The sequence below is a fragment of the Bombyx mandarina genome, chromosome 11 (assembly GCF_030267445.1).
Source record: "Bombyx mandarina strain Sakado chromosome 11, ASM3026744v2".
Lineage (NCBI taxonomy): Eukaryota > Metazoa > Arthropoda > Insecta > Lepidoptera > Bombycidae > Bombyx > Bombyx mandarina.
Window position 1 is genome coordinate 18,360,628 of NC_143218.1, and position 24,886 is coordinate 18,385,513.

General features: G+C 36.5%; 1 protein-coding gene across 1 annotated transcript in view; it reads left to right on the forward strand.

Moving 5' to 3' along the window:
- Positions 1-721: 721 nt before the first annotated feature.
- LOC114243305 (tRNA dimethylallyltransferase) overlaps positions 722-24,886 on the forward strand; it is a 281,859-nt gene continuing 257,694 nt past the window's right edge. The window contains exon 1 of the mRNA XM_089731142.1: positions 722-892. Within this exon, the coding sequence (XP_089587268.1) occupies positions 755-892 (138 nt within the window). The 5' untranslated portion in view covers positions 722-754. The remainder of the gene's footprint in view (positions 893-24,886) is intronic.

Consider the following 24,886-nt stretch of genomic DNA (forward strand, 5'->3'; position numbering starts at 1 on the left):
GCCATGTAGGTAGGTATAGAGTGGGTAAATCATGAGCCTCATAGCATATTAATATTTAACGTGGATCAAGCAGGAAGGTGTGTTCTGGGACGAAGGGAAGCTTCTTTCAGTGTCAATTCCCAGAAAACTGTCCACAAACGGGAAGTATAGTTTGCTACTCACTGTTTATAACGTGATTTTTCTCTACTGCATGTTTTCTGATTTCAATTGTGACTGTATACACTATATTTACTATTCCGGATCAGAGAATCATGCTCCATTGTATGTCTGGTTAAATTTAAGTACCTAATACGTAAAAAGTTAAAGAGCGTCCTTCTTAGAACCAAACAGAACTTACCAGGTTCCCTTGAAGATACCAGCGTCTTATTATGTTGTGGTTTCTATTAGAGTTATTACTAAGAAATATTACTATTAAGAAAGGAAAGGCTGATATGCAGTCTTATAATCCTATCAGGATCAACCAGCATAGAAACGAGTTTTAAGTTAACATTCATGAAATTGTCTTATTTGATAAAGTTTGTTAACAACAGTTTAATATTAATAAGAATTCAATATACATATATTTTTTCTTGATACACACTATAAAATAAATGAATTATAATTATGAAATATACTAATAATATTAATATTTTTAATACAGACCGAGTTGGCTGTTGGCTTCAGATGTCATTGCCTCATGCGACTTCAAATCCAAACGCTTCATACCGATTAAGACGTCATAATAATAGTGAAGTTCGCGCGTGTGAGCAAAACAATGGCTTTGCGTACTGTGATTTCTTCTCGAATTCCAATAGTGATAATATTAGGTGCTACTGGGACAGGAAAAACTAAGCTTGGTGTGGAATTAGCACAGAAATTTGCCACTGAAATAATCAGCGCCGATTCAATGCAGGTGAGCACCAAAACCAATTCTAACCTCAAAACATTCGAATAACATTGGGAACTATATTACAAATAAGAAATTTTTACAATTTTTTCTTACCGGTGTTATTAATAATACTGCAAATAATTTAACTACCATATACCACTGATATTTCAGTTGCTTAGGTTTTCATCACACATAACCTATAAATTTGTTATTTAAACAATCACACCTAGAAAATTCAAATAAATTTATGGTCGTTCAATAACTATGTGAATTATGTATATAGGAAATTTTGCGTAAATGCTATAGACGAATCCAAATATTAATATATTTAATATATTAATGGGAAAAATAACTTGAAAAGTACATCCATGGTAACTTTTTATTTTTTAAGACTTAAGCTTTTATTTTAAACACTATCAAGGTAATGTTGAAGAAAATGGTCAATTAGGGAACTTATTCAACGAAACCACTAGTGAATTTATCAGAGCAACACTATTTTTCTTCAGATATACTTCATTACTATGAGAGTTTCTGAGTTATTGAAATTGTAGTGTTAATATTAGGTCATTCAATAATTTCTTTCTAGAGATTAGTTATTTGGTAAAGTTTGTATTGTACTGTACGGTTTAGGTTTTGAGTACATGATTCTTGTACATATAGAGGGATGAAAGGCTATGTCGGTTAAGTGAAATTATGGCAATGTTACAGGAGAGCCCTTTAAAATTTAGAATTTGGAACAAATTAGAACAACTTATGCTGCTATTTGAATGGAGTTAACTTAATTGAAGTTTAATTAAAAACATCTAACTGTTGATGCTAATACAAAATAAAACTCACTTTGAATTACAAAGTTAATGTTGTGTATTAAGTGAAATGTCGGTTAAACCAAATAACCTTTCACCTCTCAACATAATCTTAATGAAACAGGCCTTGCAATATTATGATATTACCAATATCAAATAGTTTGTTTGTAATGTTTGTCTTAATTACTTTTTTCTTAATGGATAGACACATGTGCTCAATTTTTGGTGCCAAACGGCTACCAGAGTTCCGAGTCGATTGTGACCCGCACTGCATTTTAAAATGGACTCTCAATTTCATTGAAATGCGCAGTATTCCCTGTTCCAACTAGAATTGATGGCAAAAATAAGAAAGAAGGTGGTACCAACACGGGCAGGTTTGCAGTAGTCATGTCTGACTGCCAATACTGAGATTGGAAGTCGGTGTGAGGAGACAGAGCTACAGCAATGGACAGACCCACAGTTCACCTGATACTATATTATTATGGTTACAAGATGTCATAAATATCATAATGTTAATGCCGTCACTCATCCTAAGACCTCAGAATACAGAAAAAATTATGTATTCTGAGCCTAAGACAAGTCTATGTTGTGATTTTATAGATATTTGGTTATACAACAGCCATTCTTCCAATCGGAGATGTGAATGCTACACAACAGAAAAAGCAAAAAAAAAAAAGGAGGTTTTAGACTAGTACAGGACTCCGACATACCCCGCCCGCCATCCCTAGTGGAGGTTGGGAGTCCGGCGATTTCCTCCTGAGCAAAATAAAAAAAATCCACCAGTAAACTTACAAAAAAGATACCGGTAAAATGGGGCGATTAGGGATTGAGAAGCGAATCGGGAAAAAACCGTTTTTTTTTTTTTTTCCTACCTATGCTGATAGCCTTGAGAGGCTATTTCAGCTTCACCCTAACGTGTGTAGGTGAGCTCACGGGGCTCAAACCGGAGAGTTGCTAACACTGACCCTAGCAAGAGCAGTGCTTCGCAGAGGAAAAAACCGGGAAAATCTTTCGACGCTCAATATAAGTTTTATATTCGTTGCAAAATCTTCCATTTTTTGTAGTTTAATAGTAGAATGTTGAAAGTTCACAAAACAACTCTGAATATGCATGATAATAGCTGCTAACTTATAAAAAATCGCGTTTCAAATTAACTTCCTGTGGTGGTAATTATTTTAGTGCTAGAAACTTTGCTCTCTTTTATTTATTTGATAATAATAGAAGACGATTATGATTTATAAACGTTATTTAGTGTTTGAACCAGCATATATATTAAAGGTAAGTCTCAGTTGTTATTGGTTTTAATGTATTTGATTAAATAAAAATACATGTAAAAGTCTGTTGTTTTTGGGAATATTGGGGACGTCTTAGGTACAAATAACAACGAAAAAGGGGTCAATTGGGATGAGAATACGTGAAATGGAAACGACCTAAGTATAAATAGGTACAGGTTTGTAGGGTTGTCTATGTAGTTATAACAATATTTTTTAAATTTGTTGGTAAAAATCTGGTTTATTCGAAGTGAAATTGGGAATAAGTCTTTAGTTGAAATAGATAAGCAATTTAATATAAGTAAGTCGATTTTGCAGAGACATGTAATAAGATCAATGAAATCTCAAGGTGGACAAAAATGTCTAAGTAATACATAATAAAACATTTAATATTTGTTCAGAGTGGGGGTATTCATCTGATTAATCCATGGAATAACCTAATCTACCTACCTAATCACCTAATCTCTTAACCCAGATAGAAATATCAGCCCCTAAGTACTTACCAAGAACGGAGAAATATAAACCGTTTCTAAGAAAGCCCACTATATATATATATTTTTTTTTTTGTTAATGCACTGTCGATTGCACCTATAATTGAGGTGATGTCTGCCATGTACTTTTGTCAGTTTTTCAATTTTTTTTATTGATTATCACTTTGTTGGTGCAACTAAATAAATAAATTAATTAAAACTATATATAAAAATAAAAGTAGTGCCAGCCCTAGCAAATTTCTCATTTCGTCCCAATTAACCGCAATTTTCGGGTAAATAGGGATTACACCTATTTTTGCATTTTTTGTTTAAACAGGAATGCTAGTTGCATAATTTTAAATTAGACAACAAAGATGCCCCCAAGACTCAATCATTTTGATCCTGATATAGCATTATATACATCAACAACTACCTTAAAATTGCTGATAAAGTTGGAATTTGTCCCTAATCGCCCCATTTTACGGTATCTTTCATTGAACAACAAATTTGTTTCATTTTTTTTAAGGGATTTTATGACCTGGTAACTGAGACCTTTAAGTCATATCTTTGATCATAATTTGAGACATTAATCAACTGGGATGAAATTAAATGAAATGAAATGGGATGAAATATAATCTCAGTAAAATGGTGGTCATTTACTAAGATTTTTTCAGTGGACTTTTTGGAGGATCCCGAGAAGTTACGTCCAGTGGCTTTGTTTCATTTTCCCACATTTGTGCACTTTCACAGATATTAAACAGTTAATAAACCACCATTATTACACATTTAAACCCGAAGAAACACTAAATAGACAAAATAAAACAAATCACACAACTTCACTCCTCGCGTTCCCGCCAAAAAGTCAATTTGTTTCATACAGGCTTGAATAACCTATTTGAATTTTTTGTGTCGATTTCGATATTTGTGTTGTCACTGAAATAAAAATACTAGAAGAAACTACATAAACAATACTCATTCATGATTTTTAAAACGAAAAATAGATTTTTTTCTATCTCATTTTTAGAAATGTTTTTAGATATCTTTAGAGATACAAAAGTCGTTACACACACGTATAACTGACCCATCCCATTTGATAGGTGGAATAATAAAATTTTATTGCATATCTAATTGTTTAAACGTCTCGATTGTTTTAAAAAAAGAATTGATCTTGTGAGTCTTATTACCTGTATTTTTTAAATCGATGAGTCGTCTCTGGTATTAATATTAAAATGTTCCGCCGTGACGGATTTAAACAGTTCTTTCAATACATCTTTTTAATTACTATCTCTGAATGTAATATATTTTAGATTAAGTTTGAAAATTTATAATTAATTAAAGCTAAACCGAAAAGTTGTTTTAGGGAACAAGAGTATACATTATTACATACATCGACAAGAGGAAAACATCATAAAACACTTGTATTTTAATTTGAATGAAAAAGGTCCGAGTTAGTGATTCGTACTATATTTAAAAAAAAAACCTGCAGTTCTCAGGGTTTAACTAAAGCTTCAGAAGCATTTTTATCATGTTCTTTCAAAAAAAAAATAGTTAATCCTTGTCCAACAGCAGTATAAAATGTCGTCTCTCAAGCCAGAGGCTATTGGTTCAAGATGAGATAAACCAGATCAAACATTATGTGGCTCTAGTGTGGTCTATAATGAACGCCGAGTTTTAATTTGTTTCTTCATATTTGTTAAAATATAATATTAGGGGTTAAAGTATGAAATTGCCAAAATATAGAAAATCGTTTTTTTTTTCATTTAACGCACGGTGCGTTCATTAGCAGTCCCCTCTCCTGTTTCTGCTGCGGTAGTTCCGCGTCGGAACTCGTATTCAAAAATCACTCGAATTTTCGAAGTATCCATATTTCTTGTCTAAGCTGAATAAAAAAAATCAACTGAAAGTCGATAATCGAATGTTGCACATTTTTTAAAAGAAGAACCTCATAGGTACTATTTGAAAAAAGTTTCACCCAAAAATCTCAAACCATGAAGGTTCTATGTCAATTCGAAGTACCTATTCCAATAAAACGGCAAATTCATATTTTAACCCCTATTATTTTTGTACAATAAATATTTAAATTTATATATGACTAGTCGTACTCGCCCGCTTCGCTGGGCATTTAAAATTGACATTATTATTTATTGTCATTATTATTATTATTAGGGAGTCCTACACTCATATAGATATTAACCTATCCATTAAGTACATGTATTTTCTACATGGATACCAAGTTTCAAGTCAATCGGATGCATGGTTCAGTAGTTATAACGGAACATCCGTAAAAACCACTGTAGATTTATATATTACTAGCTGACCCGGCAGACTTTGTAGTGCCTCAATTGATAAATAAAAAACCTAAACTTTTGTTTAAAATAAACTTAAAACGAACAAAAGTAATCCGTCCGACGGGGGACACATCAAAGGAAAAACAAAATTATTATTTTTATTTAATTCCGAGCATTTTCATATTTATCTACCTTTTAAACCTTCTCTGGACTTCCACAAATAATTCAAGACCAAAATTAGCCAAATCGGTCCAGCCGTTCTGGAGTTTTAGCGAAACTAACGAACAGCAATTCATTTTTATATATATAGATTAGTAGTATTTTGCTTGTATTAATTGTAAGGAACATGTTTGTTGTCAGAGGCATTGATTACGTTAAAGAGTCGAACGGTCGACCGATGGTTCAGCATCATGCGGAGAAAGGATGACGGAAGAGATGCGCTAATCGTCTAACTTGTCATCATGTTCCTTGTTTGCCTTGAAAGTTCAGAAATTAACTCATTACCCAAAAAAGCATAGAAGGGTTGACAAGATAACCTTAACTGAAATTATGGTCTTAATTATAAAGCAATTACCTCTATTGTGGAATCAAATCGGAATCTACGATAGTTTTGTAGCAGAAATATGTAAGATGGTCGTACGATGCTCTTTTAACACCTTATAGAGAAAAACACTTGGGTTAAAATGTTTTATCTTCTTGATTTTAGCAGCAAATCTCGCTTCTAATCGGTAAAACATGGGCCCTGATGAACTTTTTACTACTGATTCTTGCAATGTCCATGTCCGACGTCAAACCTCTTGAGGAATGTTAGGCCTTGGGTCTAGAATGGAGACTGACAATGAGGTGACTATACTAACAAGACATACAAATTGTGCGGAAATTGCAGCAGTAGAAGCTTGAGGTATCCGTAGTTTTAAACTCGCGTACCATTAGTCGTACAAATGATTCTAGATAGAATATAAGGTCCTTGACCGTTAGATTCCCATCTAAGCAGGTATATTTATTACTAAGTTTTCATTTAAGATGATAGAAGATTTTTATATATCTTTTTAAATTAAAACCTCGTAGCGGAGAGATACACGTTTGGCTAACTAACAGGACAACACCCATCACGCTTATACGAAATTACTAAACCAGTAATTACTCGAGTGTAGTGGTCATACGTGCCACGCCTTTGTATGTTTAGGGACGTCTAATCAATGTTTCAGTTTGCGTTAACGTAGTTGAGATTTTTAAAGAGATGCCATTAAGTTAAAATGTGATTTAGCACTCAACCTAGCCAGATGCTACTTCAGATGGAGCCAGATAAGAAAGATTCTTCCTTAATAAGAAATATTATTTGCGTGATTCAAGCTTCTGGCGTAACAAATTAGATTAAAGACATGTCATTGGTTCAATGGTAACAACATAAGAGCAAAATTGTCCTATTGACATTCTAGCTTTTTTTACAAATGCATGTATGTACATGATTTGGGTATATTTGAAGGAGTACGGCATTATACTAGTGGATCATACAGTAATGGGAATTGTTATGGTTTATCTACTTTCGATTGGGTTCTTATTGCAATATAATTTTACAAAGCACATTGGCAGATGATGTCAAAAGTTCAGGCCGTTCACCGTTTCTTATAGTCCAGTTATCTGATACCGGTGATTGGGTATTTTTAGAGCTATTTTGACTTTAGATATTACTACAGATGAGATAACTCTTGGTCATATTTAATCATGCTCTGAGAAGATTAGCCACGTGGTATTTCTTCCAAGAGGTCTTTATAGTTACTTCATTGGCTGGAGCAGCTTTGTACTCAAAAATAATTCATTTTTCCATTTTAATCATCTACAGTAATTTTTTTATGAGACTCATTCACGATTTATTCTGAATAAACTTATTCAACAAGCGCTAACCCTAACACAAAACCTAGTTCGTGATATTAAAAAAAAAAAAACAGTCATCGTGAATCATTCAAATTGCGGTCACTATCCTCTTGTTTTAAATTAATAGTATGTTTAATAGGCAAACAAAAAATAACATCCAAGCAGGTGAAGTGGATTTCGTGCGAAATTCTTGCTGTAAGTCGTTGTAGTAGATTTTTTCATTATACTGACGCTGGCAGTTTACGCACGTTTGTGGGTGCAACTTTTTTGTCATCCTCTCCAAAGCCAGATTGAAGAGTGGGACAATCGTTATTTGAAGTTGGGGTTGCCGCAAGTACAGAAGTGAGAATTCGAAAAGCGAATACGCTTGTAGGTCATCAGAAGGAATCAGGTAGGAATCAGAAGGTTGCGTGTTCATATCACGTCGGGGTCACCAGTTTGGAAAGATATACGACAAAGGGAAGATCTTCCACCGAGCGCGTGATATTTGCTCGGTAGACCGACGGTCCGAATGTTGTTGTTCGGAACTTGTATATATGCGAGCTTATCTGGAACATGTCGTAAGAGAAATTCAGGCATCTGTCAAATATCTTGCGTTGTATAATGGCTACCCCCCACAGCTTGTAGCCTATTCCTAGTATAGGGGCTTATTCCAGCTACGCTCGGATGAGTAGATGTGTCCACGCGTTCAACCTAAGAGAATTTGCTAACACTAGCCCTAGCAAGAGCAGTGCTTCGCAGAATCTACCACGGGATCGGAAACGGGACCCACACTGAGAAGATCCGGCGAGAAACCCAGAGGGTTACTTCGGTATCGTGTCTGAAGCATCACGTTTTGATGTTTATAAGTTCATGTGATGAGATTACGTTGGTCTTTCACACCGATACTAGTAAGAAGTCTGTCAAATTGCATAATAGATCACCAAAAGTTTCCTAAATTATGAATTGAATTTTTACATCAACATCAACAGTAACTAGAATACGTGATATAGCTTCGTTGTCATTATTTTGATTTGTTAATATTCTAACATTGCTATTCACTTAGATAATCCAGTTTTACGATCTACTTACTAGAATAATACAGTCTGCACAATACATTCGCATACATAAATCTAGGTAAATTGTGTTCTAGATGTAATCGTGAGGAGTCATTTCAGTCTTCTGTATAATAAAAATAAAGATAAATCTAGAAAGATATTCCCATGGTTGGGGCATGGAGAAAAAAAGCGTGCGTGTGTTTTTAGTGCAAGACGTTTGTCCTGTGGAGTAAGTACCCCTTCTGGTTTGTCTACACGGATTATATAATACTGCGTCGTGGGTTGTCGAGTAACCTTCGCACGGGTCGCTGTCGCTATAGTACAAGCAGAAATTGTAGATAAACCAACAATATTTCGAGTATATAGAATTACGAATTTTTAGAAAGCGCCAAACGCATTAAAAGTATACAAGAATTTCCTTCCAATTTCTTTAGTTTGACGTATTTTCATAACACAGGATTTGTTTCTTAGTAGGGAACATGCAAGACATGTTTGTGGATCCTTTCTAGTTTATTTTTAGGTTGTATATGGTAAAATTGAAAATCAGTTCCTGTATTTTCAGTTAATATAAGGCTAGTTTAAACATTATTTTTGCTTTTATTTTGCCGGGATCGAGAAACAGCTTTATGACTCGTCTCTTTAAGCTTTTACCGGAGCCGATTGGCGTTGCAATGTAAATGCAGCAGTCCATACTGAGACAAGAAGTTTAATTGAGCTCCTCTTCAAGCTGAATCACACGACCGCTTTGCAGCAGAAACGGGAAAAGCGGTTCCACTGTGAATACATCGTAACCTGTTATTTATTTAATTTTCGAACTCATATAGCTCATCTGTTATCAGAGAATCTTAATTTCCAGACTTCTTACTTAGGAGGACACTTACTAACACAGGAGGAGTGTGTTCGCGAGGGTAATCTGTTAATATTACAAATTATTCATTACGTTTAAAAATATCGGTCTTCCTAAGACTATAAGCGTAAGCCAATATACAAAATAAACTAAAAAATCCGCGAACAATTATTCGGTTTATATCTTGCAATATAATTGTTTACGTTTCAATGAACCAAATGAAATTTTATTGGATGAAATTCGTTGATAGCTTTTCGCCAGCTTACTATATAATGATATTAATGATAGTGGGCGTTAATTGAATCATTTCCAATTCGTATTTATAATTTAATTAGAATCTGAACGTTTATTTCTTTATTTGAATGAGACTTTCCATTAATATTTTACAATAATAAAACTACTTTATCGTCTGTCGGTTCTGATATATTTTGTATTCTGTGTATGGCTCTATATTCGCTGACTACTCATCAATGTATAGGCCGTAAATAATTTTGATAATCTCTACTCTAAACTCGTGTCGCTCTGTCGAACCTTTAGATTCTGGTTAATTATGTTTATCAAATGAATCCATATTTGGTAGTTGCGTTCATACGTGAGACATTGTTTGCGGACGCATCTCGGCTTTTCCAAAATTTACGTCTAGGTTCGAAATCTTTACATTAGCGGCGACACGTCACATTCGTGTCACGGCAATTGTACGTACAATTGTGAGCGCAAATATATTTTAAATGTTAAGTTTTATAGAGTATTTGAAGTGAAACTTCTTATTTTTATTTATTTATTGCTTAGATGGATAGACGAGCTCACAGCCCACCTGGTGTTAAGTGGTTACTGGAGCCCATAGACATCTACAACGTAAATGCGCCACCCACCACGAGATATAAGTTCTAAGATCTCAGTATAGTTACAACGGCTACCCCACCCTTCGAACCGAAACGCATTACTGCTTCACGGAGGAAATAGGCGGGGTGGTGGTACCTACCCGTGCGGACTCCCAAGAGGTCCTACCACCAGTAAACCTTTAGGGGCGTTGAGAGTAAAATTTAACTCGCGGCAGATTCGTTATGGCTAAAGAGAAAAGATACAATTTAGGAAGAGCGAGAGTGAGAAAATAGACAGCATCTCGCGAACCACTTAACGGAACCAGGTCGTTTCTCTTATACACAGCATTCTAGAGAAATTTGATTTAACGATGAAAAATGAAGAAAACCACAATACTACACGCCGCAAAAGAAGTTTCACTTCTTTCACGTGCACAATTTTTTTAGTGCATCATTTTAGTAATATTCATAAAATTTCTGTTAAATGTTTAGGTAAATCGAACTGAATTTACTATGTTGGCATTTTGGGAATTAATGACATATATTTTTTCTGTTTTTATTGCACTTAAGTATATCGGTCAACGTGCGTTTCGGGTTGACAATACATTGAAACTCAATGAAATAAATATCTCAATTTAATGTCTCCAAATAAATCACGAGCCGCGGCCTACGACTTCCTGTAATCGCTTAATATTAGGTGGGTCGTGAATTAATTTGTCCAGATTAGAAAAAAAAAAACTGTTTGTATTATATATTATGAATTAACTATCTTGAAATGTCGGATTGATAAGTTTTTCGAGACTAGACCTTCGCCCCTCTGTGTTTTGTGAAACAAAATTTCTATCTACAATTTTGTTAACGCTTACAATTCTCAACCATAGATCCTTGGCTGTGTCCCTAGAATCCCTAGAGTCCCTAGAATAAGTAATATCCGACAGTGACAGTCCACCATCAGGCGGGCTGTATGCTCGTATGACGTTGAAAGCAATGAAAAAACAAATTCAACATTATAATATTACATCGTTGAGCATTTTTAAGCGATGCTTAAACCGAGTTGTCTTTAAGGTGATCTAGAATATGAATCAGGATCCGGAAATATTGATGTAATATAACATACGAATTCCAGTCTGACAAGAAATCAGTCTAAAATGTCACCAAAAATTTAATTTCAAAACTCAGACGACGTAGTAACCTTTAACACATTAAAAATTTTTCATGAACGCGATCAATAAGGAATAAAAATGAATAAGTTTTCACAAAAATCGTATCAGCATCATCATTATTCTCCTGCTCTTCTCCGAGTCACCTGGGGTCGGCGCAACATATTTTCTCTTTCCATACTCCTCTATTATACACCATTTCTTCTCTCACTCCTGTCTTACATATATCGTCTTTTACGCAATCCATCCATTTTTTCTTAGGTCTACCTCTTCCTCTAAAGCCTTCCACAAAAATTGTATATTTGGAAGCAACTGCTTCGTACAACTTCGTAAGCTACTTTTCGTCCCACTGTCGAGCTACGCAATCTCGAACTACGCAATCAAGTATAGTCCGCAGGAGATGCAAGCGGTAACCTAGTGAAAAATAAAAGAAAAATATAGTAAAATATACCAAGTATAGACAAAATCTTGCATAACATTTTTTTGCAATCGTCTATGTTTTGGTGAACGAATCAGCGGAATACGAAATGTCGATTTCAATTTTATATTATTAGTTCTTATCGCGCTCTGTTCGAGGAAGTTCTGAGCGGAAGGTATGAGTTCGTTAAAACCTAGTCTTAAAGTTTCACCGCTACGTTTTTCATAAAATAAATAAATAAAGCGATTCAACGTAAAATGATGTTAAGTAAAACATTATATAATTACTTGTAATAATAGCATCTGTGTATTGCGCACATACACGGCGAATTTCGGCAAGTGCGCGGGCGCTTTGCATTCCGCTGAGAGTTCGTTGTCTCGGCCAAGGCCAGACGTGGTTCCAGCCACCCGACGGTGCCTCAGACCCAGAACTGACCACTCGACGTACTCGCGTCCAGGCAATGCGATTATTTAGGACCTTTGGTATGCACACCGATTTTTATAACGTTGAGGTGGTTTTTTTTCTTCTCTGCTTACTGTTATATCGTTACTATAACATATCGATAAAGAGAATACCGTAGACCATTTTCGAGACAAGTTCGCAGTCCATTGCGCTGTAATCATTTCTTTCCGAGCCTTCAAACACAAAAATATCTGTTACTCGCTGCAGACATTGGTAGGATGGTGGTACTCGTCAATGGATCTGTCATTAACCTGTGTTGGTACATACCGATGCAACAATATGAGTGGAGGCCACAAAACGGAAATTGCAGATTAAGATTCAATCTCCTAAGAAGGTGCAACAGAGGCGGCCAAAAGGGAAAAGAGAAGAAGTATTACGTATAAAGTAGTAAACTGTAAATTGTTATATTTACTGATCAAAGATTGTCGAAACTCTTCGTGCTTTACAAGCGTTAAGATAATTTTTACGCAAGAAAATAAGGACCACTAGCTAAATCTTGAATCCTCCTCCGCGCGTCAATGTCCTAATAGTGAGTGTCGTGACCTCTATTAATATAACCACGGTCTATATTTCTACATCCAGCTCGGTTCTCGGCGGCACAGACAGCGTCACAGATGCTTGAGTCGATCTTCGATCTGATCTGATGGCTTCAGCGCATAGGGAAGCGTTCCCGGATCTTCCCGTGTGCTTAGTACCAGTTTTTTAACTTCTCGATGGCGTAAAAGTTAACTCAAATTTGGGTGTATGGAGTTGGAACAGCGCCCTTAGCGACAAACATAGGCCAAATGTAGGGACGCTTTTTCAACTCCTTTTTTTATTTTATTTTCCTTACCTAATCTGGTAGCCTTGAGAGGCTACACCAGTGTAACGGAGCGAGTGGGTGAGCTCTCGTGTGTTTAACCTGGGGGTGTTTCTAACCTATCAAGCCTATCAAGCAGGCATGCAGGCAGGCTATGATGCAGGCCTATCAAGAGCAGTGCTTCGCAGAATCTACAGTCAGATCGGAAACGCGACCCACTGAGGAAGTCCGGCGAGAAACTCAGTGGGCTATTCAACTCCATACAAATTTGAGTTAACCTCTCGTAAAAGCGCATTAAACGTATTTCTTTGTACGAAAAAAACGTAAACTGCGGTATATTTTTAAATTAACGGACAGCATTTGATGCAATATTCAAACTTTGAAAACTGTATAACGAAGTAAATATCGGAATTTTAAATAATAACAACAATGAACTCGAGATTAAATCGTAAACTTACTGTGGCCTGGGAAAATACGGTACAGGATAATACGGTAATTGTATTCTTGTGTGGTCTGCGTGACATTAGGTCGAGAATGTGGATCGATTGCGAATCTGTGATCACAGTTATCCATGCATATTTCCTATGAATGTGAAAGTAAGTCAGGCTGGTTTTCACGACTGAACCGGCCGGGAGGTAATGAAGGTTGGCGTTCTGTGTGTTCAAGTGTCAGCTGTCAAATGTTTAGTATATGTGACTTAAAAATAAATGTATATCTATACTAATATATAAATCTACAGCGGTTTTAGGGATGTTCCGTTATAACTACTGAACCATGCATCCGATTGACTTGAAACTTAGTATCCATGTAGAAAATACATGTACTTAATGGATAGGCTAATATTTATATGAGTTTTGGTCTCCCTACACCAGTTGCGGGGGCGTTCATGATGAGATTCTTTGTGGGGCTGAGAAATAATAATGTTAATTTTAAATGCCCAGCGAAGCGGACGAGTACTGCTAGTAATGTTAATTAATAATTTTAAAATATTGTACGTCTTAATCAACCGTTTTGATTGGATAAACTTAAAATGGAAGACCACCGCCTCTTGATGAATCTATAGTTATACTGTTATGTGCCTTGTCATCGTAGCGAGATAAGGTGGAACGAATTTCTTTTCTGATAAGTATAGAAGACATAATTCGTCGGTACGTATATATTTGCGAACGAAATTTTAAAATTGCAGCTCTAAAATTTAATTGAATCTGTAATTAGGGTTTAGCTATAACCAGACCGTATCTTGTATTGTAACTTTGTTAAATCAGCGGGTGCGTTTTCCGTATTACGATTGATACAGATAAGATTAGAATGTAAACAGCTGGATTGTATGTGAACATGTTAAAATGTTTTGTCTAAAATTAATTATAATTCCGTCTATTTAGAATTAACCATCCAATTGTAATGAAACTTCATACAGTTGGAGGCAAGCTTTCTTACACTGCTCGATTTCCGGACGACAGGTGGTGTGAGAGCACTTTCAAGAAATCGATACCGAATCGAATCGGTAATCGAAATTGAATCGATTCATATAATTAGCGATAGAATATTTACTTCGGTTTCCGTTAGTAACAGACATAATTAAAACTTTTACGTCATCCGTGAAAACGAAAACTGTATCATATTCGGAACGGCGAAAAGAAATATGACATTTAAAAAAAGTTGTTTTAATTCCAACTAGCAACAGTGATACCGGATCGTGATTGGATTGCATTGCTATTAATTTTTTTTTTATTGCTTAGATGAGTGGACGAGCTCTCAGCCCATCTGGTGTTAAGTGGTTACAGGAGCCCATAGACATCTACAACGTATACGCGTCACCCACCTTGAGATATCCGTTCTAAGGTCTCAGTATAGTTACAACGGCTGCCCCACCCTTCAAATCGAAACGCATTATTGCTTCACGGCTGAAATAAGCAGGGTGGTGGTATCTACCCGTGCTGCCTCACAAGAGGTCCTACCACCAGTAAAAATATTACATAAACTTTAAAATGTAAACTATGTTAGTGTGCAGTACACTTATGTCTATGTTTTATAAATAAAACCCACTTGGTCTCAAGAAATTACTCTTTTGTTTTTATAGTCTTGATCTGGATACTTTCAAGAAAAGATAAGAAAACTACATGATTCGTTTCTGTACAATTGTGTGTGTTCAAATAAAGTACCACAAAGTAGGCTTTATGTTTATGCTCTCGACAAATCTATACTAATATATAAATCTACAGTGGTTTTTACGGATGTTCCGTTATAACTACTGAACCATGCGTCCGATTGACTTGTAACTTGGTATCTATATAGGAAATACATGTACTTAATGGATAGGCTAATATTTATATGAGTGTTGGACTCCCTAATTAATAATGACAATAAATAATAATGTTAATTTTAAATGCCCAGCGAAGTGGGCCAGTACGACTAGTAGATTATTTTTGTTTAAACTTTAAACTTACAAAAAGGTTACATAACAATTTATTTCGTCCTTGAATTTCTCAATTTATACAAATCCGGTAATACGTGAAGAAAAAAGTCAAAAGTTATGGTAAAGTAATCAATCCGGTCAGGAGGGTTCTACGTCACTCGCGAATGAAGTTAGCCTTCGGAGGTACTCGGCGTTTGAACGGAACAAAAAAGGTATGGAGTGATTTTAATTAAGTTTGATCAGATGTCTCGATTATGTCGTTATTTTGCAACGAGACGAGTGGAACCCTGTCTAGTATTTATTTGATTTAATCACCTCGTTCGATCTTGTGGTTAATGACCTTGACTGTGCCACGGTCGGAGTAAGTACCTTTTTTTGCTTAGATGTGTGGACGAGCTTACAGCCCACCTGGTGTTAAGTGGTTACTGGAGCCCATAGACATCTACAACGTAAATGCGCCACCCACCTTGAGATATAAGTTCTAAGGTCTCAAGTATAGTTACAACGGCTGCCCCACCCTTCAAACCGAAACGCATTACTACTTCACGGCTGAAATAGGCAGGGTGGTGGTACCTACCCGCGCGGACTCACAAGAGGTCCTACCACCAGTAAAAAGTACCAGTACCTCTGATAAAGATGTTTATTATTTGGAACCTGGATGTGGTTAGTTTGTTTTTTTTTCTTTCCCTACCTCTTCGCTGGTAGCATAAGAGGCTATTCCAGCTAAGCCCAGACGGGATTACTTTGTATGTATGTGTGCTTTGTATGATTCTGGCGTTGAATGTGGAACACTGTTTACGAAAAAACTAATTTTTATTTATAAAAAGTTATGAATACTGACAGGTTAAATATGTTTGTGAATTAATTCGTTGCTAGCCCTTTGCACAGCTTGTACATCAATGTTCCGATGATTTTATTAAACTTTTTAGATTGCTCCTGAGTCCACAATTTTTGTTGGAGGCTATAATGTTCCCTTAGTTAGACAAGCCCACGGACCACCTGACTTTAAATGATCATCCGAGGCCATAGACGTAACACCTTTAATGCCGTCATCCATCTTGGGTAATGAGGTAGACATCTCAATTGTCACAAGTCTTATCTAGTTCGCGGCAAAAAATTCGGAGTCGTAGTACTTTAACAATATGGGCTCACAATACGTCTTACCACAGCACTGATAACCCGAATTCATATTTTTGAAGATTTTATTTTATTACACGGTTTTCTGTATCTTGGAAAGTCGGTCCTGTGTATGTATTTATGTAGAAATATTGCCGCATCACTTGAAGCCCGGTGTAGTCGTAAATACAGGACATAGGACACATAGATAGGGATACATCGGACGGTCTATCCATTAGGATAACTATTTCGTAGTGATGTGACTAGGCTACTCTTAATAGATGATTATGTTTTCGAAAATAAGTCGTTAATTTTACTGGTGGTAGGACGTCTTGTGAGTCCGCACGAGAAGGTACCGCCAGCCTACCTATTTCTGACGTGAAGCAGTAATGCGTTTCGGTTTGAAGGGCGGGGCAGCCGGTGTACTATTAAAAAGTGAGACCTTATAACTCATGTCTCAAGGTTGGATGACGGCATTTACGTTGTAGATAGGCAGCGGCTTGGCTCTGCCCTTGGCATTGCTGAAGTTCATGGGCGACGGTAACCACTCACCATCAGGTGGGCCGTATGCTCGTCTGCCTACAAAGGCAATAAAAAAAAATATGTATATGTCAATGGGCTCTGGTAACCACTTAACATCAGGTGGGCCGTGAGCTCGTCCACTCATCTAAGCAATAAAAGTAAATAAAAAATTATTTATGTTTTATTGTAGATAGGCGAGCTCACCCGGAATTGTAACTGTTGGTAATGCACGTCGGCAACGCCAAAGGCATAACCTAAGTCCTGCACACCTCTCAGGAATTTATTAATACATTTGGGAACATTTGATCATACATATTTGTTTCGGTGTTTGATATCCCCGGTATGCGCAGCTTGAATCGCGGGATCTGAAGCCGAGTAATTATCTTCAGCTTGTACGAAGCTGCTTTCAGAGTCCCATAATTAAGCTGAACAAAACCCGAACGTTAAAAATTTCGTAATGTTGCATGTCACAGAAAATTTACATGGTGATTTCGGTACTTGTTTTCTGAGTCTTGAAATTGCGTAATTAAATTATTTATATATTGCACATATAAAAGTAAAGACAAAGGTCAAAAAACATTAACTTCTAAAGCAATGCTTGGAACAAGATCATATAATTATGATCAACAATCAGTATGTTATTGTTGATGTCTGTGAGTTACGGTGACCTCTTATTGTCGGATGTGCCTTATGCAATGCAATGTTGGCAATGAGAGGTTATGAGTAAATTCTAGCCCACTGAGTTTCTTGCCGAATCTTCTCAGTGGGTCGCGTTTCCGATCCGGTGGTAGATTCTGCGAAGTACTGCTCTTGCTAGGGTTCGTGTTAGCAACATCGTCAGGTTTGAGCCCCGTGAGCTCACCTACTAGTTAAGGTTACGCTGATATGGTCTCTCTAGATCATCAGCTTAGGTAGGAAAAAAATATTCTAAACTATATCCATAGAGCACAAAAAATACATTTTTATTTAATAAGACACATTGAATATCTTTGGAGATATGGGATATTTTTATGATATTATTATTAATTATTATTAAATGACAATAACATTGAGTTTAACCGTGAATGGTCATCACGACTACGGAACTCTTCAATTTGTTATCATTATCAAGTTATTATCGTGCAATTATCTTATGTTCCTGTATGTTCGGAGCGTCGAATATCCGATTCTCGAATACAATCGTTATTTTGACCTAATGTTTCATGAGATTCGACAACCGCCTAATACCAGACAGGCCGTCAGCTCATCCATCTATAGTATATAAAGTGGTCTATTACTATCAATGTGACCACATTTCGATCTGCACGAAGTGATTATTCTATGTTGTTACTAGACACAACTCGTGGCTACGACCGGATTAAATTTGTAATTCAGAAAGGGATTCAAGGAAAGTCGATGCTAAAGTTTCACTGATTCAACTCTTTAGAGTTGTTTGTCCCTTTCCGGTTCTTAAACAACCAGTTATTTTTTAAGTCACGAACCAGTGAATATAATGTTTTTTTATAGACACAGGTTAAACCCGACGTTGCACGGATCACTTCGTTTATAATGATGAAAGCATCTTGTCTGTTGATCTGGGTTATCTTTTTGCGCGACCTTACATCCTGAACAATTGAGGCGTTGATTTTTATGTGATTGAAAAACAAATATTCATATTGAATTCCGATTTGAAAAATTCAGCGTTAGATAGCCCATTTATCGAGGAAGGCTATAGGCTATATAACATCGCGCTAACACCAATGCAAGCGAAGCACCAATACAGAATGTTTCCAAATATTTTCACTTTCTACGTAAATGAAGTGGGGGGTTAGCGTTATGCCAAAGTAACTATTCCACGCGGACGGAGTCGCGGGCAAAAGCTAGTAATATTATATGTATGGTTTTGAGAATGTTTCCGAGCGAAACCCACCTTTATTTGAAGGTACACACAGAGTTTTCGCACGGTTTTCCTCTAAATCCGCAGAGAAGACATCTTAAAACCTGTTTTACGATTATGCTAATGAATTTTAGGTTTGATTTTTCGCGGAGTTTTTCGTTGTGATTAGGAATTCTTCGAAAATCCGATGATCTCTTGACGCGTTTAATGTAGTGACATCATTTTGTCTTTGTTTAATGACTTCGTTATTGTCATGTTTTGAAGTTATAATATTTGTGTTGGTTGTCAAAAAATAAAGGGTGTAGTATTTAGAGTTTTGTTTTTGAGTGTGGTTATGTAAAAGAGTGTTATGAAATCAACGAAATACTGCGTGAAAATGATTGTGAAAACTCTGATGTTCTTGTGATAGCTATCGTCATTCGTCATTCTCCTGCCTTTCTACCAGTTACCTGGGGTCGGCGCAACATGTTTTCTCCTTCCATACTCCTCTATCATATACCATTTCTTCGCTCACTCTCTACTTACACATATCGTCTTCCACGCAATCCATCCATCTCTTCTTAGGTCTACCTCTTCCTCTATATCTTTCCACATTAATAGCCAAGACTCTCTTACCAACCTCATTTTCGGTTCGTCTCATTACACGTCGATACCATCTCAAACGCGCACTTGTGATAATATCTGTAATCTATAGCGCGTAATTAGTGATGGTAAGTACCTTCTGAGTCCGCACGCGTATGTCTTTTTTTGTTTTTTTTTCCTACTTAAGCTGATTGTCTAGAGAGGCAATATCAGCGTCGCCGAGTCAGTAGGTGAGCTCACGGGGCTCAAACCTAACGATGTTGCTGACACGAACCCTAGCAAGAGCCGTGCTTCGCAGAATCAACCACCGGATCGGAAACGCGACCCACTGAGAAGATCCGGCGAGAAACTCAGTGGGCTGTGTCTGTGGGTCAATTTACTCGCCGAGCCCTTCGTCGCAAGCGACAGGTTCGACGAGGACGATGACCTCGATGTTGTTGATGTCTATGGACTGCGGCGATCACTTAACATCAGGTCGGCCGTGAGCTCGTCTACCCACCTAGACAATAATAATAAAAGACAGTGGCTTGTCTGTGCATGAACTCTTTCAACGATGAAGGAACAAATCGTCAGTCCTTTCATCTATCATATCGATATAAAACCGAAAAAAGTAAGCGTAATGTTGTCCGCACTGAATATATGAAACACATTATTTTTCTCCTCATAATAGAAATTCGGACTAGAATACGCTTAGAAAGATTTCAATCAATCAATTCCCTCTTCAGTTCTCATTTGCTATGACAAGTCCATTAAAAAATTTACATAGCACTTCGTCTGTGCAACGCGTATTTTTAGTAGAATATATTCGTCGGTTCCGCACACAGCATCCTGAGCGCGTACCATGAGTCACATCGCATAACATCAGCGCCCGAGCCTGGACAATTGCTTTTAAAATAACAACCAGCTGTTTGAACTTATAAATCATCGGGTGATTGGCTGCGATTAATCACGGAATTTGATGTAAAAATATTGCACGCCACTGCTGCTAAAATGACGAGTGAGCGAGCCGAAAATTGTGTTGCGCGATTTATATTTTCGCTGATGTGGAGTTTATTTTAATTTCACTAGAATTTGTTTGACTGTAAATTAAAACTAAACCGTACTTATGAAAGATTGTTGAGAATTAACGCTGGTCCTTTGACGTTATGTTGCGTATACACATATATTCGTTCACGATCCGGAAACACCTGAAGTCAGCATCGGAACGGTACTTCGATAAGACTATGCGTCATAATAATTGTCTTATCGTTGCCGCCGCTGACTACTTCCCGACTTCTGCTCACGCAGGAGCTATCGACGCCCTAAACACGCTCATACGGTCCCCTCAGATCCATTAACCTCAGCACTAGACGCATAGAGTTCGACGTGCAACCTAATCCATACTTCAGCTCTAAAAATGGTTGGATGGACCTTAATGGACCTTAGGCAAGTCTGTCACTGATGTTTCTTATGTAGTCTGGATCTCATATCAATTTCGTTGGTGGAAAAAAAAACAATTGTTATTTTTACCAGAAAGCCGCCAATGGACTGACTTTCGATTACAACATCTTTATTATCCCAGGTAAATTAGAATAGGAAAATAACTAATAATAATCTTTGCATTAATAAAGTTTAATCAAATATTTTTAATCTTATGTAAAGTAGGGTAAATATTGTGATGTTTTTCCGCCTGTTTTGTTACTGCAAATTCCCCAGAGAATTTCCGTTGATTATTTTCCTTAGAGATAAAGCCATCGATGTAAGCAATGGAGTGCCTCCACTTAAATGGGATTAATAAATTGATTAATTATAATTTATTGTTTTGAACTGGCTCAACCTTCCTACACTTTTTAAGATTTTCACGAAGTATGATTGATTGTAAATTGAAGACACCAACCAAATTCTTCCCTAAGATGCCAAAAATAATTATTAACTGGTACTAACTAGACCCAAGTCATTCTAACGACTCATGTACTTATGCAATCAAACAGAATAGGCTCCAGATTCTGGTTTTATATCGTAAATTAGGTGAAATAGATACTTATATATTTCCACATGGTTTAAGCTGTAGAATAGCATGTCGGTCTGTTAATGACAACATAAATTCGTATACTTTACGTTAGATAATTAGGTTTCGAAAAACTGGAGTCACACTTTCTTGAAGATGCAGAGATTGAAACCAATGATCAATGCATTGAGATGAACATTTAATATCATTATCAAAATATGACCAACGAATTTATTGGATACATTTTTAAATGAAACACTGATTACCTTATGATTTTATAACCGTTCATGAAAAATGTAATTCAAACGTCTGACGGCCATATCGACGACTTCCTTCATAACAAAATGCCTTTGAATGCGGACATTTTGGACTTGAAGATCGAACATCTTAAGCAACTGGTATCGAGCGAGCAGGATCGAGTTTCCTTAGCAACTGACCTTGGAGACTAAAGCCGCAGGGCGCCGTAGATATGGTGGTGCAAAATCGGGCCTCAGAAGTGAGTATCGATTGAAACTTGAAGAAATGAACTACGATAGAATGTATTGTTAGTATATTCATTAGTTACATTCGGATCCAAGTACAGATGAATCAGTTCAACCTCATTCAGTAAGCGGAATGTAAATAAACATTCTAATTATATTTACATCCATTATTGTCCATTTGCCAAGAGAGGCCGACGATGATTTGTGCCAAATTTATCCTGATCTGTCTGATCCAGAGCGAAATGGACTTTTTTGTGATTGTCCCGGAATTTGTCTATTTTCTCTTTCAATACAAGTCAATCATGTTGTTTATGGTTTTTAAACTGAGAAAGAAACGGAGTCGAAAAATGTATACAGACCTTTTTTGGGCTACTAAGTTTCGATATTTGCGATGCGTTTTTCACCCAATAAGGCCTCAGAAGAGCAGATTTTACAGTGTCTTGCCAAAAAGCATCGAAATAAACCAGATATTTAAATTAGTTCAATTTAAAAGCATCTGCAAAATTAAGCGACTCCATTAATCCATTGTACAGTTACTATTGTTTGACGTTGCATTGATCCGTATTAGGAGGTATGTAAAGAGCAAAATGCACAGAATCGAAACCAGAGTTCCGTTACCGCGATTGTTGTCGTCAAGATCATTTTTTAAAATAGAACGTTCTGGCATTTGTGTACATGGTGTTAACAACCTGTCTCGTCTGCTTTAGTACACGTGTGATTTTATAATTAGCACTAGACGCTCGCTCTGTCTTTTACTGCGATTACGGTGGATGGTGACTGCTTTTTTTCCGCACCTTCAAAAGATTCGAACGGCGACGTTTTTTTTTTAAATATAGATTGAGTGGAAACAGACGTGAGACGAAATATGTATCTTCATAGTTTCCCAATGCCAAATACAGAAAATCGAGGTTTTTTTTCTAGAAGAAACTTAAATAGTTTTTTCTGGTTCATTTTGGGTAGTATACTTTAGGTGTTCAGTGGTAAATAGATAAACGATACAAAAGTTAAAATTCAGATAAAATCTAAATAACTACAATTTCCATATAAATGTTAGATTAATATAATCTCTAATATATTCAGTCTGTGAGCAACATTTTTGTCTATTTGTTAGTTTAAGTCTCGCAAATTAATTGCATATTCGAATGAATCGTCTGTGCTCAAAAGGATTGGCTAGGATAAATAAGAAAAAACTGAATACTGTATACTGGTTAATACCAAAATAAGTTATAGTACGAGAAGCTGTACTGGAAATTTCCCGAAAAAAAAATACAGAATATTCAATGAAAATGAACCATCAAAATGTGAGGATGTCTATTTTAAAATCTAGACAGAAGCTAGAGTACCGAATTAATCATTCGCTGGAAATATGGAATGGCACGTGTGACGTCATAGTGCTAAATAAATTTGAACGTCAGGTTAATGACATTACTTGGTCGAAAATCAAAAAGATTATACAAGCATCCTGTTATCTTTATCTAATGTTGCTAAACAATAAAATGCGTTACAGTTTGTCTTATCGATGAGTTTTTTTTATGTTTTGAACTGAGTTTTGATTTGGTATCTTTGTAGTCAGCGTAGATTAGGTTGTTGAGTGGCGTAATAATGCTTCACTACTTTGTTTGTCTATCATTGAATATCAACAGGCTCCTAAAACCTTTGCTTTGTTTCGAAGGAAACAACATTTTATTAATCTATTATAGGTATACCAAGCGGACATGTTTAGTAATACGAAAATATTCGCATAAAACTGATCTTCATTAAATCTTAATCAATTTTCTTTTCGTTGCCCTCCATGTCTTCTTGTCGTCTACCTTATTACCGAGGGTCGTGATTCTCTAAATCAGAGATCAATAAGTATTTGATGATGCTTCTCCATCTGTCCTTGGCGTCATGAAAAGCACTCTATAGCTAATGTTAAAAGTTGAAAATTCTGTAGTTCTGTGAAAAATGGGTTCTCATATACGTTATTCAAAAGCGCTTATACGCATCGTTTGATACGAGAACATATAATATACGAATACTACCCAATTAATTCCTAAAAATACACCACAGTATTTACTATGATATTCTAATAGCGTTACGTTACGCAATCGTAGACCACCTTGGCCCTTCCGACCTTCCATCGCACCTAGAAGTGTCGTACACAATAATTTCTGTATATACTTATCGAAATATCTCAACGCCCTTATGTTGAATCGTTTTGTTCTTTCCTTAAAATGCCACACGGAAGTTCATTGTTCAATTGGAAGCGTGTAATACAAACTATTACGTAAATAATATTTATATGAGTGCTTAGGTCCTTGACGATTCTAATCAGCGGTGTAACTGCATTGCGAATCAACGGTAAAGTGTATTTAGAAGCACCGGTAAAGGCTTACGTCAAACAGAATTTGATATGGATGATGAAGAGGCTTAACGCGAGTGCATCTTTCGAATTTGCCCGATGTTTTTGGATTTGGCGATAGTAATCTTAACATCCTGATGCCGGTCACCGTCCTCGTCGAGCTCGTCGATTACTAAGAAGTGTTCGACGAGCGAATTAACACATAGACACAGCCCATTGAGTTTCTCGAAGGATCTTCTCAGTGGGTCGCGATTTCGACTCGGTGGTAGATTTTGCGAAGCACTGCTCTTGCTAGGGTTAGTGTTAGTAAATTCTCTCAGCTTGAGCCCGTGAGCTCACCTACCCATCCGAGCAATTCCAGGCCTCTTAGGCTACCAGTTAATAGGTAGGAAAAAAATCCTGCCGCGACGAAACTATGCCCTTCGGATTGAGAGTAACACAC